The 19,004-nt window shown below is 35.4% G+C and overlaps 1 protein-coding gene across 11 annotated transcripts in view; it reads right to left on the bottom strand.

Moving 5' to 3' along the window:
• Positions 1 to 1,119: 1,119 nt before the first annotated feature.
• trv (trivet) overlaps positions 1,120 to 19,004 on the bottom strand; it is a 79,381-nt gene continuing 61,496 nt past the window's right edge. For 8 of the 11 annotated variants that reach the window (XM_068299169.1, XM_068299159.1, XM_068299162.1 and 5 more), the window contains 7 exons: positions 18,839 to 18,926; positions 16,372 to 16,447; positions 16,193 to 16,289; positions 10,365 to 10,554; positions 9,907 to 10,302; positions 9,366 to 9,519; positions 1,120 to 6,004 (listed from right to left, as the gene is read on the bottom strand). In XM_068299169.1, the coding sequence (XP_068155270.1) occupies positions 5,963 to 6,004; positions 9,366 to 9,519; positions 9,907 to 10,302; positions 10,365 to 10,554; positions 16,193 to 16,289; positions 16,372 to 16,447; positions 18,839 to 18,926 (1,043 nt within the window). In that variant the 3' untranslated portion in view covers positions 1,120 to 5,962. Of the gene's footprint in view, positions 8,144 to 9,365; positions 9,520 to 9,906; positions 10,303 to 10,364; positions 10,555 to 16,192; positions 16,290 to 16,371; positions 16,448 to 18,838; positions 18,927 to 19,004 lie in introns of all 11 variants that reach the window. The other 3 variants (XM_068299160.1, XM_068299167.1, XM_068299161.1) reach the window with 2 other exon arrangements.

Raw genomic sequence — 19,004 nt, 5'->3', positions numbered from 1 at the left:
TTTTTGAAGAAAAAAAGTATTGCATACTTATGAGCGAAAATGTTCCAAGTGTTCAAATCAATTCAAAAACTTCACCAATTTGCTTGGAGTAAACATTTTAAAATGTTAAAATACACAACGCAAATAGTAGAGAACATCAAATAGTAGAAAAATCTGTCTCCCCTTTTCGCGTATGTTTAGTGTTTAATAACCCATTAACTAAGTAAATGTAAAATGCATTTTTCTATTTTTACAAAATTTTTTTTTGGTTTCATTTATTTGTTTCTCTTCAATATATTTATGTATACATAATATAATTTTTGTTGTTTATTTGTTTGCTTATGTTTTGTTTGCATTTTCTTTTCGGTTTTTTTTTTTTACTGTTCTTTAAAATTATTTTTTTTTTTTTTATCATTGTGTTTTTGTTTTTCTCTGTTGTTGTTTTTATTGCAGTTGTTGTTGGTATTTCTGCTGCTGCTGCCACCAATTGGTGTGTTTTATCCCCTATTTAGTTATGTTTTGGTTTTCGTTTTTGTTTTTGTTTTGTATGTATGTATATTTTCTCTATGCACTTTGCAACTTTCTTGCTCTCTGCACATTTCGCTTACTGTTTGTATAATATTTTACTTGTTCTTATGATTTTGTTATTTTATTTTCTTTTTTTTTTTTTGTTTTTGTTATACATAATGTGTTTTTTTTGTTACTTTTGGCGCGTTGGTATACAAATACGCAACCAAAAAATTTTCTTTCACTTTTTTTCACTTTTAGCTATAAATTTGTTTCATTTTCCTTTTTTCATTTTTTTCTTGTTATTTGATTAACTTTTTATTTAATATTCGTTATTTTGTGTTTTGTTTTTCCCAGTGTTTTCTTATGCAAACGATAATGCCTATGTGTGTGTGTGTATGTGAGGGTAATGTTGATGTTGTTGTCTGTATCTGCCATATTTGTTATATTAATATTTAGTATTATATTTATATATATATATATATATTCTATATATATATATTCTTGTTCTTGCTTCTGTGTATATTTAATACTTAGCTTATGTATTAGGTTTCCAATTTTCGGCTTTATTTTTGTTGCTGTTTGCTTTATAATTCGCTACAATATCTTCGCATCATTTTTTTTCTTTATTCCTTTATCGTTTTGTTTACTCACGTGTTATGTATGTCTGTATGTAAGTATGTATGTATGTATGTAGTTCTTGTCCTAAAACACATTCAAACATGCTTAAATTTCTACAAAATATTTGCAATACTGCAGTCGATATCTATACTTTGTTTACTTTATTTATTTGCTATTTACTTAACATATTTTATGTCCGTATATAAACACATATCTATGTATATGTATGTACTATGTTTTTTGCTTCACTTCTCTATATTTCATTACAGGGAGTCACCAAAGTCATTGCACAGCAAAGCACTTTGATTCCAATGATAGGTTTAAAAAATTCTCAAATTTATATTGGAAATCACTTTTGTTAACAGAGAAAACTATTCTGCTAACAATAAATTTTAAAAAAGAGGTAATTTTGATTCCATTTTGAATGAAACTTAAATATTTTATTCAGATCTTTTGATAAGCTATTAATTTGGATACGACGAGAACACAATTCATTTTATTTTTGTCCCTAATAATTGTAGTCATAATTAAAAACCCAAAAACTATTTGAAATAAAGCGCTTGTGAAACAGTTTGTGTCACTTTTATACATCAGCATTGATGAATTGTTAAATTAGTTGGCAATAAGTTCACCAATTACAAGTCATTTCCAGTTATTAAAACCAAATTGCTCTGCTGTACGTGAACGAAATGGATCAACTGTATGAATGTATATATATTATATCGATATCTCTCTATATATGTTTCTGTGAGTGTCTGCGTGTATTCGTGTATGTGTGTGTGTTGCTGAGTGTTTTGTCGAATAGATTACTTTTAGCCAAAACATTTCGTTTTTGCTTTTTTTGTGTTTGTTTTGCTAGCAGTTTTTGGTTGTTTGCTCATCGTTTTGATTTTTCACATTTTCTACATTTGCATTTGATTTTGTTTACAATCTTACTGTAATTTTAATTGCATAATATGTGCACACACCTACACACTGAAACACTGTGTGTGCGTGTGTGAGTGGCATATGTATGCGTTTGTTTTGGTTTATTGCACAAAAATATGTTTTGGTTAAATTTTCAATTGCCATCATCCTATATATATAATATACATATATATTAATATATAGAATATGTATCTTTTAAGTTTATTTCTTTTGGTTTTGGTTTCGTCAATTTTGTCTGGCTTTTTGATTTGGTTCCAACGGTTCCCTAGCTTGGCTTATATGGCTAGTACATTAAGATCCATACACACATACATAAAGATGCATTTTCGCTTTTGTCTATGTGTATGTATATGTTTGTGTATCTATGTATATACTCACTATAGATTCGACAATGTCAAGCAAAATGCAAATTTCTTTAGTTTTTGCCATGTGAGTTCCTTTTTTAAACATACGAGAACACACACACTTAAAATTCTGGTTAATATTTCTATTTGATGTATAAATATATTATGTACCATGAAATTAATTCTACATACACATTCTGGTATGCAGAATTTTAGGTCTGAATGTATCTTGTGTTTGTGTGTGTGTGTGCGTATATATATTTATATATATATATATATGTATATTGCTGGAGCTTAAATAATACTTGTATTTGATTGATTTTCGGTTTTATTTTTGTAGTTTGTTTTCCTTTCATTCCATTTACGTTTTTCATTTTTAAAACTAACATTTTTTGGTTTTATTTCGTTTTAGTTAATTCAAGCTACACTTTCTTTTCCTCACTCACACAATGAGCTGTCTCTCTTTCTCTATCGTTATCTCGGGCGTGTCTCATAAATTTAGCTACACCTCAAATTGACTAATTCCTAATTGTAGTCTCTAATTGTAAACTATTGTACAATGTACCATGTAATTTAGTGTGTGCAAATTGATAACTAGAAATCATTCAATCGAGAAACTGACAAACGACTTTAAACGCTGAACAAATTAACTTTCATGGTAAGCACAATAATAATAATAATGGAGATGATAACGATGATGACATCGATAATGGTGATGATAACTAAAGATAATCACAATTGATGAAAAAGTGAACTGAATTGTCTAAACATATTGAGTTCAACTGGTTGACTGCATTTATTTTGCTTTATTATGCATACTCTTGCTATTATTCGATCACAAGTTACCAATTTAGTTAAGTGAAGCAAAGTCAATGAATTGGCGTTCTTGTTTCTCTTTGTTGTTAACGTCAATGGATAGTTTAATGAACGGACAACTAGATCATATTCTTTTTTAAGTCTTTTAAGCAAAATTTTACAAGGACTAGGCAAGAGTATGGCAACTGCGGCACAGCCGTTTCCAGTTTAGCTTTGGTTACCTCTTAATTAATATCCCCGGACTTCCTATTTACCTATTTTAAGTTGTCCGTTTTTACTTTTGTTTTGTTTATTGTATATAGACGACTATATGGTAATTATCTTGCATATTCTTTTGCCAAAGTGTATAAATACTTACATATGTATATAAATGTCTTAGCACACTCAAATATATATAAAGTTACACAACATAAATACACTCCTACATATATATACACATACATATATATGTATATATATACGTATGTGTGTATGCGAATATATATGTTTTTTTTTTTTTTTTGTTCGTTTTGTTTTCTTTGCTTAAATTAGTTTTCAACTCTTATCTAACAATTTAGCATTGATTGGTTTAGTTTTTTTTCTTTTCCACATGGTTTCTCTTTTCTTGCCTCCTGCTTCAAATAATCAACTCTTCACTAGATTCTATGTGCCAAACTACCCATTTAACTCTTTACTGATATGTAGCGCAAACATTAACAAACAAACCAATAATATCTTCTTTTTTTTGTGTTTTTGTATTTTTTTTTCTTTTTGAGTATTTCTTACGTTTTATTTTTGTTCTTAATCATAAATTTTGCTTTTGTAAATGTTAATTTTTAATTATAGCCAAATTCTTCATCTTCTTTCATTTTCTCTACAACTTTCAGTTTATCTTTTGGTTTTCTTTCTTTATAATATTTTTTCGTTCTTTGTTTTTTTATTTTTTTTTTTTTTTGCTTTGGTCAACAACGTTTTTAATCATTTTTTTTTTCATTTAGTGTTTTTTTTTTTTTTTGGTTTGTTCAACTTAAAGTTTTGAAATAACGAAAAGAAATAACATAAAAATGCAATTCTCTGCTCATACTTATCGATGAGTTTATGCCTCTTTGACTCTTTTTGTTTCTTTGTTTGTTTTTGTTTGTTTTGGTTAAAATCACACAATCTACATTACATCTAAGTCATTTTGTTGTGGTTAACACATACATATATACCTAATGTTTGTTTGTATGAGTGTATGTATTTTGTTTAATTATGCCTTTGCTTACCTATCTTTCTCTACTTTCATTTCCCGGTCCTTACCATCTTTCTCTGTGCTAAAAAATGTGTTAATATACATACAATACAATACGATCTGCGCCTAATCTCTACAGTTATGTCTGCGTTTAAAAATCTGTGAGCGTCCTAGACTGACGCTAGACAACATAAGAATATACATATATATATATCGCTAATCATAGACATAGTCATGTATGTGTATCCAATTTTTTGTTAAGGGGAATGCCTTTCTTTCTATTCAAATGTACATACAACTTCAAAGTGAAACGCAAAAATGTTTCTGGTTAACTATTTATAAGTAGATCCTATTTAGTTACTCATTACTCGTGACTGGTTTGTATGTGTGTAAGTGGGCGTTTATGTGTGTGTGTGTGTGTGTGGGGCCTGTATCGTTTTAATTGAGTTTGCTTTGAACATTTAATTGGAATTCATTATCCAACTCACATGTTACACATACAATGAATATAAATGATCTTTCTTGCCTTTTAATTTTTATACACGCATCTTTAAATGTGTGTGTGTGTGTGCTTAAATTTGTATGTGTGTGCATTTTTAACTCACGATTTTCTTTTTGTATTTTTTTAAACTTTTAGTTGTAGATTTTTATGACTAGTTTATGTTTCACATTCATGGTACTGTTTGGTTAGCTAACACTTATAGATGCCAGACAAAGATACTTATACACACAGACACATAAACACACAAACAGACACTCAAGGACACACACACACACACACACACACGCAAAGTGACTTGGCTAGTCATGATTTACGGGCGGGAAGGGCTCTTCTAGTGCTATAAGTACTACCAATGTTGTTTTTTTCTGCCATTATCGTTTATGTATATATTCCATAAGATACTTATTCAATTTGAATATTTATATATATATGTATCTATATATATGTATCTGTGTTGTATTGATTAATGTTTGATTGATGTGACTGATATTGAATGCATTCTGTTTCTATTTCTGAATCGGTTTTTGCTTACACAAGCTCTGGCTCCATGCTTCCTCTTTTGGTTAATTATGATTAACATTCCCCTGGCGTCTGTTGCATGTATGTATGTATGTATGTGTATGGTATCGGTGTATGGGTGTATGTATGTAACTACTATGTACTATTGCTTGTAGGTAACTATATAGTTGTGTGGTTGTGGTTATTATTATTGCTGTTGGACACGCTTTCAAGTGAATTTGTTGCTTTGCGGCATTCACATTTTTGAATATGGATAAGTTGGTTTTGCTTATATCTTAGTTAATGTACGAATATCATCTACTATATCCATTTGCTAATAATATCAATTAATATCATTCGATGGCATACATTGATTGTTTTCAATATTCATCATATATATATATATATATATATATATATATAAATACATACATATATAAGTATATAATTATAATTTCTTTTTGCTGAATATCAATTACTGTGTGTTTGTGTGTTTCATACGATTCATTTCGATTCTTTTCGAGTTTTTGGCCTAAACAAAGATAAACGAATTGAGAACTAACATAACAAATTTGCAGCTAACCATTCCTCTTCTGGCAACTGAAATTGAAAGGCATAAACGATTCATAGATATATATATAGAGTATATATAACTAAATAATTCGAGTATATATATGTATATGTATGTATGTATTGACTTTTGAAATACATGGTATGTATATATACAATATATATGTTTGTTTGTCGATTGGTTTTATTTGAAACATTTGAAATTTGAAACATTTTTTTTTTTTTTTTTTTTTTTTTGGTTTTCTTGCGGTTTATACATGTCTCTTATGAAGTTCGTTGGAAATTAAAGCGAAATCATAAACAAATTAGATACGAAACATGAAACAAATGAAAAGCTTTGTTGGCTGACTAACTGTCTGACTGCCGGCTGCTGCTTTTACTTATTACAAAGCCAGAAAAAGAGAGTGAGTTGTAAGTGTGTGAGTATTTAGTTTTTGTGTATTTTGTGGCTGGACTTTAGGCTAGTAGTTAGAATGGACTGCTGCTGCTTCTGCTGGTGGCAATTACATACAATATTACATATCATATTTCATATTTTCAGATACTTTTAAACTGCGAGTGCTGTGGCTATGAGTTATGTGTGTATGTTTTGTGTGGACTAGGAACCGATCCTTTAATTACTAAGCAATCACAAATCAAAGTTGCATATGAGTATGACTAATTTTTCTCTCTTTATATATATATAAATATACGTGTGTGTGTGTGTGTTGTCTAACGAGTTTTCAATTGCATTCTTGTTATAGGAAATTATAGGATAGGACTTGTGACATGGTTAGCCAATATTCTACACTTGGCATGGCAGTTCTCTAGGTGTGTGTATGTGTGTGTTTTGCAGTGCATTTTTAGATAGTTTAGGCTCAACTATTCACGTCACATCTTGACATCGTCCTCTTTAAGTTATAGGCACTAGTGCTAAATGGTGTGCTGACTGGGTAAGAAAGTGTTGCTGTTGCTGCTGCTGCTAAGCTAAGCTAAGCATCTATAAAAAAAACTGTGGCAATACAAAAATTATGGCCTACACTAAAGTAAGTATGTATTGATGGTGATGGTGGTGGTGGTGGGCATTTGAAGGGAGGAAGAATTGGGCGACGTTATTGCCATTAGGAAGTTAGCCATGTTTTGTGGCCCGTACACACTTTACACACAAACACAAACACACACACACACAGATACACAAACACATATATAAATATTTATATATACATATGTGTGTGTGCATGTTCGCGTAATTAATTTTAACGCATTTTTAATTATGTTTATTTTAATTTAATGCTGCGCTTATGTGGGTGAATGTGGTGTACGTGTATGGGTTTTGGGGGAATGAGTTTATGTTCGGCTGGGTTTTTAGGCTTTTTGCTTTTTCGCACAATACACACAGAGAACAACACACAACACATACTTAATTTATGTTTTCTTTCTACCAAATTGTATTTGCCTTTTATATTTATGTACGAAATTTTATATTTATATTTTTTTATTTTTGTTTCTCTCGTTACTCTCTATATCTTTTTCTGCTTTGCTTTGTTTTGCGCTGCTTTCGTCAATTAATTATTATTATTATTATTATTATTTCTTTTATTGATTTTTTTTTTTCAAATATGTACTTGGCATGCTCAACACATTTACATAAAGCATAAATTTATGTTTGCGGGAAACATCCCGTAGACATGTCAGTAGTATTTGTGTGTCTGTATCTGTGTGCGTGTGGCTGCTTGTGTGTGTGTGTATGTTTGCGTGTAAGCAATTAGGCATATACATACATAATAATTGATGGCCTCGCCACTTAGCTGGCGGTTGCTTTGCCCCTTTTTTTATGCAATACTTATTCAATGGCCTTTCATACATAAATATTTATGCTCTAGTTATATTATAGTTAATTAATCATTAGTTATAGATATATGTGAGTGTTTGTGTGTGTGTGTAAGTTGCATTTAGCATTTTGGATTTGGTTTGGGTATTTTTTTTTTGTTGCAAGGATGCAAAACGTCAACCTGACATCGTTTGCTTGCCCTCCTTTTTCACTTTCTCTATATAAGAATATTTACAGCTCGGATTGGTTTTGTTTCTGCTCAGAAGTTTAGCTGTACGTATAAATTTTGCATAATTTTTTTCTTTTTTCTTTTTTTGGTCTTATTTGGTTTACTGTGCCTGCAAAAGTAAAGGATAAACCTTAAAAAATAATATGGGTGTTAGTATAAATTGGAAAAAAGTAGTAGTCGAAAAAAACGTATTTTTGTAATGCAGTAAAAGCAATTCGCGGCATTCGCTTGCGAATAATCGAACAATTTGTGTCTTTGGTGCAAGAGATTAACAAATAAAACACATACATATAGAGTTAAAAGTTGCTTGTATAAATTGGCAGGCAATGTAAATTTAAGTATTTAATAGCAGGAAAGGAAACGAAACGTATCAACGGGTTATAAGCTTCACATTTCATTGACGATTTAAATTATAATAAATTTGGTTTTGATAGCTGCCAATGGAATTAATGTTAGCTCTTATTAAATTACAATTCTTGATATGTTAACTAACTTGAAAGACCGCAAAAGCTACGTAAAAGTAATTTAAATGAGATGATAAGGAGTAACTAACTCCGATAAATAATGGTTAATGGTTGACACATAGTCATATTCATATCAATACCTTGCCGCTTAAATAGCTTAAATCCAGCTATTAAAGCAGTCTCTTATATAAGCTAAAACAAACAAAATTGATTTCAATGACTTTGGAAGATTTTAAGCGAAGATTTTCCAAGAAGGGATAAACTGAAATTTTTTTCTCCATAAATAGATTTGGTGCCAATGGACACCTCCAAAGCCAAGAAAAACCAGAAACAAGTAAAAAACTTAAAAAGTAGAAAACGTTTTATTGCCCTTTGCCTACTTTTTTCTGAATCTTACTATGTAATTTAAGTACACAATCTAATTGACATGCATGTGAATAAACTATTCTGCACATATATTAGAAATATTGTACAAAATATTGTATCCAAACGCAAAAAAAAAAAAAACCATAAAAGCCTGAAAAAATGAAATAGTTGTGCAGTGGACCCCACCACACCCCATTTTTTGATGATTTGGCCAGAAACATATAAACTACGTATGTATGTACCTACGTCTATAAGGTATATAAATATATAGATGAAATATGAAATGAAATAGCAAACAAATAAATAAACAATTCAGCAAACTAACATACCAAATGAAACAAATCTAAAATGCATTCAAAAAACTTTCAACGAACGCACAGAGAAATGGACAAAAAAAAAAAAAATGTTTCAATGTTGACGAGTTGATGTTTATGTATGTGTAATGTATATCTATGTATGAGTATCTGTGTAAAATGAACGATATGGGCATTCGTATACGTATTGGTGTTGGCTTGAACATACCTGTGGGCTCACTTGGAACTGCTGTATGGGATAGGCAACAACACCGGCGGCCTGTGGTATGGCAGTGCCGGCCACGCCTGTTGCCAATTGTTGGGCCGGCGATATTTGAGCCTGTGTGACTCCTTGCCAGGTGGCTGGTATCTGAACCCCCATGCTGCAAATACAAAAAAAAGAGGCAGACACATCAGTAAAGAGTTGAAAAACAGTGCACTGATCTGCAGCTCTGCTAAATTCCCCTTTCCCCGTTTACCGCAGGACACTCTGCAATGGAGGTGTGAGAGGACAATGACAATGGCGGATGGTAAAACCAAAATTTACGCATCTGCCACATGGAAATGGCACGTAATGTTGACACATTCAAACGGTGGCATGTCTGTGTGTGTATGTGTGTGTGGAAAAGTTTTGCAATTAGCAAATGAATTCATTCATCCGTCATGCTGTCATTGCTGATCCCTGGTGGCGATTCCATCATAACCGTAGCCTTCGCCATCCACCAACTAATGCAATTACAATGGGCTAAAAATGTGTCTAGTTCACTTACCCCATGTATCCTTGCTGATATCCACCGTATTGACCGAAGTGATACCCTTGAATTCCCTGCAGGAATTGATTCTGCACAGCCGCTGCACTGGCCGCCGCTGGCGTTACAGCTGTAGCAGTTGCCGAGGACGTCGGATAAGTGGGTGTCGGTGAATACCAGCAGCCAGTGGCGGCCAATTGCTGGCCATAGGCGGCAGCAGCTGCAGCAGCAGCGCCCACGCCATACGGATATCCGGCAGCAGCGGCTGCAGCATTGCTTAGAGCTTGACTGGCAATTGTCTGGGCATTATTTGGGTCACCGCTCTCTTTGCCCCATGAGCATTTAACGGGTTGGGCATTGAGTTCTGTATTATGTACTCCAACGATGGCATGAGTGGCGGCCTCCTTGGTGGAAAAGCTGCACCGAAACAATAAAGATCAACTAAATTCGATCCGCTTCTAAGGCATATATAAACTTACCGCACAAAGGCATAACCCTTGTCCTTAAAGACGCGAATCTCCTGTATGGCACCATATGGGGTAAATGTCTTTTGAAGGATCTCCTCGCTGAGAGCTGTAAGGGCACTATTAACGCCGCCCACATAAACGGTACAATTGGAGGGACTGCTCTGATTATAGACTTCATCGAAGGTCAATGGTTTGACGTTCTCTGCAAAAAAAGTAACCAAAACGAAAAATGTTCATCTTTAGATCGATTACATTTTAATGTCGTTGCAGCCTCAGAAGGGCAATTTATGGACGGCATATATACATACACATAACTGTGGTGGTCTGTACACAATATTTTTGTTACCAACTGCATGATTAATATGCAAATTAATTAACGGATTTACCCCCCAAACAGCAACAGCGACAGCAACATCGAGTAAGCAACAGCAACAGCAACAACTGCAACAATGTGCCCATGGCAGCGTTTTCAACGTTTTGGTAATTAAAATAACCGCATGCACTTAGTCAATATGCTCGTATGTGTTGGTGTTGGTGTGTGTGTGTGTGTGTTTGGGGGGTATGGGGGTGTGGGGTTTATGTGTGCGACACCATTTACCGTTGCCGTTGCTGTTGCTGTTGCCGTTGCTATCGTTTTTGATATTGCTGTTGTTGGTGCATATTTAAAATTGTTGCGGTTGTTATTGCATTTTTTATTATACGTATTTTGTGGATATGCATTTTTCGTACGCCATTTTATTGTCGTTGCTCTTTTTGCAGCCACTGTTGCTGCTGCCCTGATTCGCTATTCACCATTGTCGTTGTCGTAGTTGGCCCTTTATTTCTTTCTTTTTTCTATATGGTATGTATGCACGTATTTGTATGCAAAAGTTACACTAATTACTTCCTTTGAGGTTAAAACAAAATTTGCACTTTTTAAAAGTAATGTCAGCTTTGCGTGTTTATGTCTTTGTTTAGTTCTGAACAATTTTCAGGTATTGTATGCGATATTTTTCGTTTTTTTTTTTTCTTTGGCGGTGTGGGTGGCTTTTATTTATACTTTTTTTTGAGAACGACGACAATAAAAATAGTTTTGGCCTAGTCTGTATCGATATTCTATTCAAACTGCACTTTTAATTCATTATGAAATCCATAGAGTTCAACAGCAATGGCTACCAAAAGTTAAAAGTGGTATAATTTTGCCCTTTTTTTAAAAGGATTTTTTTCTGGTTAACAAAATCTATTATTAAAGTGAATCCATTGAGCTTAAAAGAAGAATTATTGTGGTCTTAGCGGACCTGGTAAAAGCTTATTGAAATTCCAGATTCAGAAATTCTAGAAAAGTCATATCTGTTAACAGAGTTCATGCAACTGGAATCAAGGTAGTGTATAGTTCTGTTAAACATGGCCTGGTGTAGTGGTCCAATCAAGTCTCTTCCTCCTCACATCACTCTAAGCCCCTCATCATCATAATGAAAATGCCATTGTATAGCTTCTCTGGCCCCCATATACACACCCTAACTATTTTTCGCTCTTTTGGTTTACATTGCCCTTGCGGTTGTCTGAATTTGTGTAGCGCAACATGCCAAACAACAAAAAACACAAAAATATGGCTCAATGACATGCAACAGGATTGCGGCTGTACAGTACCAACAGCTGCAACAGCAGCGACAGCAGCAACAGAGGCAACAACAACAATCAAAAACCCATTGCGAGGGTGCACCAAAAACTAACAAGCTCGAAAATACTTTTGAAAGCTTTTGCCACAAATGTATGCGCTTTGGCCACGCACACACTCACACACAAACAACTCACGCATACACTCATGCATGCACTACGTTTCTCTAATTCGCACGATGCTTTATATTTGTATTCCTTTACACGTTTCTCTAATGTTTTCTTTCCTTTTATTTGTATACTCTTTCTAAAAGGATATACGCAATATAAGCTAAAGTTTATAGCTTGAAATTAAATTGCATTCTAAGGAGCAACATTTCTGTATTGCAACCTATAATCTATACAACTGCAGTAGAGCTTGAAAATGTTTTCTCAATATATATTTCTTGATGTTATAAATTTGAGTTATTTTTAAAATTATTTCAATTTTATTTCACATCTAATTAAGAAGATTAAAAAAGTCTAAGAGTATGCCAAGTTCTAATTCTTTGTCTACTTTATTTTTGTGTTTTTAACGCTTTTAAATACGTGTAATTAGATTTTGGAAAAAAAAAATTACGTACAAGGCGGCTAAGCGCATATTTTTGCACGTCCTAAGTCTTGGGTCATGCTATACTTGTTGTGGTTTGTGTTGACCCACCCAATCGACCATCCCATTGGCCTTACTCTTTTTTCCTTTTTGTGCTTTTGCCTCATTTCATGTTTACGTCAAATTAAGGCACTCAATTGTGCAATGTAAGAGAGTGGGACAAAAGCTGTAATTATCGCACATTTTTGTCTATGATAAAACTTACAACGAATGCATTTTAACAGCCAGAATAATTAATTAATGTCTGGCCAAGTAGTAGTTGGCATTATTCGTATATGATGTAAACCAGAAAAAAACCGAATTATCATCAATCGATTGTTGCAAATTAGAAAGGAAACTAAAGCCATTACTGTACATACACATATATAAATCAATAGAAGCCAAAATCAATGCAGACATGAAAATCACATCAAAAGACCAACTTTTCAACCCCATTAATAGGGGACAACGCCTTCTCTATGCATGTACATATGTATATATATGCATGTATACACCTGCTGTTCGTAAAGTGCTCCAATTTTTTAGTGTACAATTTGAAATTTTAATGAGCAATTACAGGCATGTAAAACGGAATCATGAAATAATCATAAAATCATTAACATAAATAATTGAAATATTTACACGTCGCAACAGCAATAAGAACATTAAGTGCCCGCAAGAACCTCGAGAATGCTTCAAGCACTCGGCTCAAAAACTTAAAAGTAATTAATATGCAGAAAATACAAATGCATACATATATGAGATGAATTTGGGGGCGTGGTTGTGTGTTAATTGAATAAAATTGCATTGCATCTCATTCCATTTTAGTTTATTTTCCGTTATTATTCCTTTTGTCGCACCTCCCAGCATTCCAAGCAACTCTCCCCTCCCTGTCATTCCAATTTCTTTATATTTCTGTATCTCTGTCTAAGTCCATTACCGTGTGCTACCTTCTTCATCTTCAGCGCATCGAGGCATTTAAACTTCGACTTAATTGTGCGCAACTCAGCATAAAATTTTGATTTATTGCGTCAGGTAGTAACTGAATGGCTGGCTGACTGGCTCCAACTGCCATGCACCACTCGCCCACAGTCAGGTAAATTGTTTGTTTCAAACTTGTTGCCTCCCTCTCTCTCTCTCTCCCCTTCTCTCTACTCTTGTGCCACAGTCAAAAGTCAAATAGTTTTGCCAAAGAAATTTGTCATACTACATTGTGAGGTCTTTGTTCTTGTCGTCGGCATATTGTTTCTGGTTAATTAAGTTATTACCATAATGAGCTTGTAGGTAGTAGGTAGCTCTGCTATTTTTGGCCTCTATTTATGGCCATGTATCTGCGACACACGGAAGCCATCGTGAAACCTCAACCACTGGTTAACAAAAGGCAAAAACTTTATGAGAACTTTTGCCACGCGCTTCAAAGCTATTGGCGATAAAAAAAAAGAGAAAGAAACAAAAAGAAAACTACACCAAATGCGTTTGTTATAAACCCGAGAAAAAAAAGGAGCAAAACTTTTGGCACAAAAAGGGAACAGAAACGGGTAAAGAAAAAGGCAACGAAATTGCAAAGCGACGCCAAAATTGTCACAACTGTAAAATGCGCAATTGCGCTGGCTCGTAAATCTTTCCTAACAATAGAAGTACACACACACATACACACACAACCACATATGGTATGGGTATGTGTATGGACGAGTGGCTCACTAAATGCGACTACGGACTGATTGCCGGGCCGTAAAATGTGCAGCCTGCTTAAAACATAAAAATGCCGTCTCGCTGCTCAGTTTCAAGAGCCAAAAGACTGAAGACTGAGCCAAAGTGGCTGCGTAAAACATCAAGTAATGTGAGTGCGAAATGCGAAATGAGTTGAGTGCTACAAATCGTAAAGTCTCCCCTTCCAAAAAAGCACAGGGAAAAAAAAAAACACAGAAGAAAAACGACTACAAGAGCAACTAGGCCAGGCCATAAAACCAACAACACAGATGTAACATGTAGTACACATACAAGCTCACACAGTTGCATATCGGTATGTGTGTGTGCGTAAACTCATTTTAAGAGCAAATCTGTATTTCCAGATCTGTCTGTATCTTCGATTTAGCTGCTGACTAAGCAGCTTTAAAAGACCGTTCTCTCTCAGTCTCTTTGATGGGAGTAACCATCAAAAAATCAAAATTATTTCGCTACCAAATTGCTAATAATAACTTGTATTACACTTGCTTCAACCACCTCCTCTCAGGCTTTACGTCCTCCTCGAGCATTGGCATTTCTGTCTACAGACAGAGCCGTGACATAGTCAAATAAACAATGAGACCAATAAAAATACGCTTAAGCTTTCATAGGCGTTTTTTATGACAACAATATAAATGCAAAAGGGAAAAATATCCCCTCCCGTTTTACTTCACCTTCCTTTACCTTCTTCCACATCACTATACAAGCAAACTTCAACCCTTGGCTCACTCTTGTAGTTTTTCGGATGTCCTCCGTAAACCCTTCAACATTTCAGCCCTTTGCACGATAAATTCCACCTTGACTCTTGGCTAGTTTCTGCGTCTCTCTCCCTTTATGCGGGGTAAAGGGGTTGGTGTGTGTGTGGGCCAAAGAATTCGAAATGTTTGTTCTATAACCATGAAATTTTCTGCTTATGCTAGGACAACTACAACAACTTGCCCCATCTGTGTATGAGTGTGTGTGTGTGCCTTTATGATAATAGTTTCGTGTTGGCAAAATTTATTTATCTGATTTACCCTAGCTCCAAATTCTATACCCTACTATCATCCTTAGTGCTTGCGTGTGTGTGTGTGTCTAACAAATAAAAATTATGTTAAAACATGCAAATATGCGTTAACTTTTCTGATTTATGAAAGACAAACGGCTTCAAGGAGTTGTACAAATGGACGGGCGCATGTTTGCCCGCTGTTAATAATGATTACGATGGAATCTGTATAGTTACGGCTACACACAGTTATATTTGCGGTTGACAAAGAGGAGGGAAACAAAAATAAATAAAAATAAAAGGAGATATGTACAACATACATAGGTAAGAGCGGTGGTGGGGGCAATAAATTTCACGCGGGCGTGTGGAAGCCAAATGAAAATTGATTTGTTGGGCCTAATTGAATGAGTCTCGTTTGCTTTTTTATTTTTGTTTTGGTTTTTTTCCGTGTTTTTTATATATATTTTTTTGTTGTATTTTTGGGTCGCTGTGTCGACTAATTGAAAAAGTTTAAACCAAATTTGGCACAGCCCATTACGGAAATTAAGCGCGTGCGGTTTCTCCCTTATTTTCACAGACTGAGAGAAGGGGAGAGAGAGAGAGTCACAGAGAAGAAAGGAAAAATATTAAGAAAACATAATCTGCCAGAAAATTTGTGCGACATTTATAAATAGAGAGATGGAGATGATGATGTAGCAAACGGTTGGTTGCCGGTTAACATCAACCCCGCCGGTTACCAGTAGCGACACTGCGACATGCCACCTTTGGCATTCATAGCCATAATTTCCTGTAATAAGACTGACGCTTCTGGGTCTCCGGGTCGGAAACTGGAGGCAGTTGAGGTGGGTGGTGGTGGTTTAATTTCTCTATAGTACCACATTTGGGTGACACTCATGATTTCCTTACCTTTACTCGCCGGCGGTTTCCGTGTGGCCCAATTCGTGCGAATTGAACGCGAACCCAGCCATTGGCCATTCATGGCCGTAATGGCGCTTTCAGCTTCCTGTATGGCGATAATAAAGACAGAGACAATGTTTAATAAAATGCAAAAATATGCATTTAAATGATAGCAGAGCAATTCTTACCGATTTCTTAATGAAGGACACAAAGCCATAGCCCTTCGATTTCAAGGTTTGTGGATCGCGTACCACGCGACAATCGCTGCAAAATAAAAAGACAGACGGAAGTATGCATTAATTTTCAAATGGAAATATAAAAAGGATTTCTCTATCTCGAAATCTGATCGAATGATGTTAAACACTAATTTATCATATAGTTTGCATGGTTAAACAAAGGGCAGTTAACTAGGGCAAAGCATAAAGGACACGCGATGATTTTACGCACAAGTAAACAAAAGTCTTCAATTCTGATTGTTGGAATTTTTTGCTAAGTTTTAATTGCATTTGAAAATTAAAGAGTTTCATTGAACTAAACTTTGTTCAGCTGTCAGCTGAGGAGGTTGCGTTCTGCTCATTTTAGGCCATTTAGACAAACGAACCACCCAATTTACGCAATTGCCCGGCTTCCGCCTCTCAAATTGATTTCCCACAGCTATTCTATGAGCTCCCATTTTGGCAATTGCGAGTCGCGCCTCAATAGCTCTAACCCCCTGCAAAAACTGAACCACATAAGCAAAGCTGCCAGCAAACTTTGGCAATTACCCCCAGTCCGGCAGTTTACTTTTCATTTATGAAACATAAACCATAGTGGCGGCGGCAACGGCGACGTTGGCGACCATGGCTGATAAGTTTTTTTCTTGTATATTTCGGCGGCGGTTTCTTTTTTTTCGTTTTCATGATTATTCCAAGCAAAATACCGGTCGACCGACCTGACTGGGGTCTGGTCTGTTTTGGTCTTAGGGGCTCCTAAGCCAGGCGACTTATTAAATATTCACACGCGCCGCGCATTTAACAAAACGAAACAAAAAACGCGCCTTGCCTTTAACATAATGCCAAAACCAGGCAACAACAGCAACAAACAACAATTGCAGAACCAGGCAGGGCAGGGGGCGAAGCAGAAACCTCAGTCAAACAAAAAAGAAAAGGAACAGAAAAAAAAAAAAAAGGGCAAACAACGAAGCACGCATAAAACTTTTGACAAAGAAGTCAGTCTAAGGGGAAGAGGAGCTGCTGATCCCTGCATGCCGCACGACTGAATCCTCGTCTCGTCTCGACCCACTCACTGTGTGTGTGTGTGTGTACGTTAAGCGTCTTGACATGTTGGCTACTGCCAAAGCAAACAAAAAACAAAAAACTGAAAGCCAAAAAGGCCAAATACGAAAAAGAAAGTTATTTAAGCCTGGAAAGCGACGCCAAGATAATCAGGGCGCGTCGTTGTGGGTTTCAGCCGTTTCCGGATGACATGTACGAGTATCGGTGATAATGATGTCAGTGATATGTATCGCGCAAGGTGCCAATCGATTGCTCAATAAGACATCAATTCGACAAGTGAAATGCGTGGGCATTGCCATTGTGAGACGGGAAAGCTGTCAATTGAGATGATTTTGTTATTGGAATGCCTTTGTTTGGATCGCACCCCGGAGGAGTGGGACTAAAGGTGAAATTGCTATCATTGATAAAATAATTAAACGACATGCGTCGCTCATTAGCAACTGTGAGAAAAGTTGAAAGTGCTAAAAGGCTTTTAGCCAAATCAGGGCCATAACCATTATGAGTTTGAAAATTATGAAAATTTAAATTCAGCCTTCATTGATAATGAGTTGAGTTGGAGAGGGCACGTTGGGTAGGCAAGGGGTTAACGGATTGCCATAGGGATGAGCAGATTGCCTGATTGACTGGCTGACTAACCGACGAGAGTGAGCCAAACAAGCGAGAAATCCAAAAATCAAATACTTTGGCCTAATTTTTGATAATCAGCCTGCGGCCAGGACTTCGTATCCCCTTTCCCCACAATGAGTATACCAGCTGACTGAAACTTTGCGCTTCAGCAGCAAGTTAATTAAGCCAAGTTTGCTGGCCTGCTTTTGCCTTTTTGTACCCAGCTCCATGCCCCCCCCCAAAAAAAAAAACCAACAACTTAAATATTTTAATGACTCCCCCATCGCCGTCGTCCGTCTGCAGCCTACATATTCTTAGTGAGCTGGCGTTATTGCCGTTGCTGTTGCCGTTGTTACTTTAAGCCAAGAAGACGCTAGCGGCGGCAGCTGCACAATGCCAACCAGAGCAAAAGAGTTCGACAAAGTGAAATTTGCATAAATTTATTTTTGTCGCGCAGTTATGAATTTTTTATGCCTTGCCTACCAAGCGGCTTATAGAGGAGACATCAGAGGAGGAACCTCTTTCCTCTTGCCCATGGTGTTGCCAATAATCAGCGACAGAGTGAGAATGTGAATGGGTGAGCCACCTTCACCTCCACCCTCCTTTAAAAAAAAGTATGACTGAAAAATTGTCACACGCCGAAAGTGCGGAAAAGAAATGTAAAGCGAAATAATAACGGGCTCTGCCAGGAGAGTGTATGGTATGTATGTGTATGTGTATATACAGCAATTTTAAGTTAACTGCCAAAATGGAAAATTTGCATTTTAATACTTACGAGATTTCGCCGAATGGTGTGAATGCTTCTCGCAATTGCTGAGTTTCAATTTCTGAACTCAAGTCACCGACAAAAATGTGGAATTGTTCTGCAATGAGAAAACGAGAGCACCCAGAAAGGGGTGTATAAATATAAATATCCAAAAAGTTATAGAAGGTATAAAGGG

Source organism: Drosophila tropicalis, unplaced genomic scaffold (assembly GCF_018151085.1).
Source record: "Drosophila tropicalis isolate 14030-0801.00 unplaced genomic scaffold, ASM1815108v1 contig_878, whole genome shotgun sequence".
In the NCBI taxonomy this organism is placed as follows: domain Eukaryota; kingdom Metazoa; phylum Arthropoda; class Insecta; order Diptera; family Drosophilidae; genus Drosophila; species Drosophila tropicalis.
Note: the sequence above shows the minus strand (reverse complement) of the source record. Positions and strands in the feature narration are given on the sequence as shown.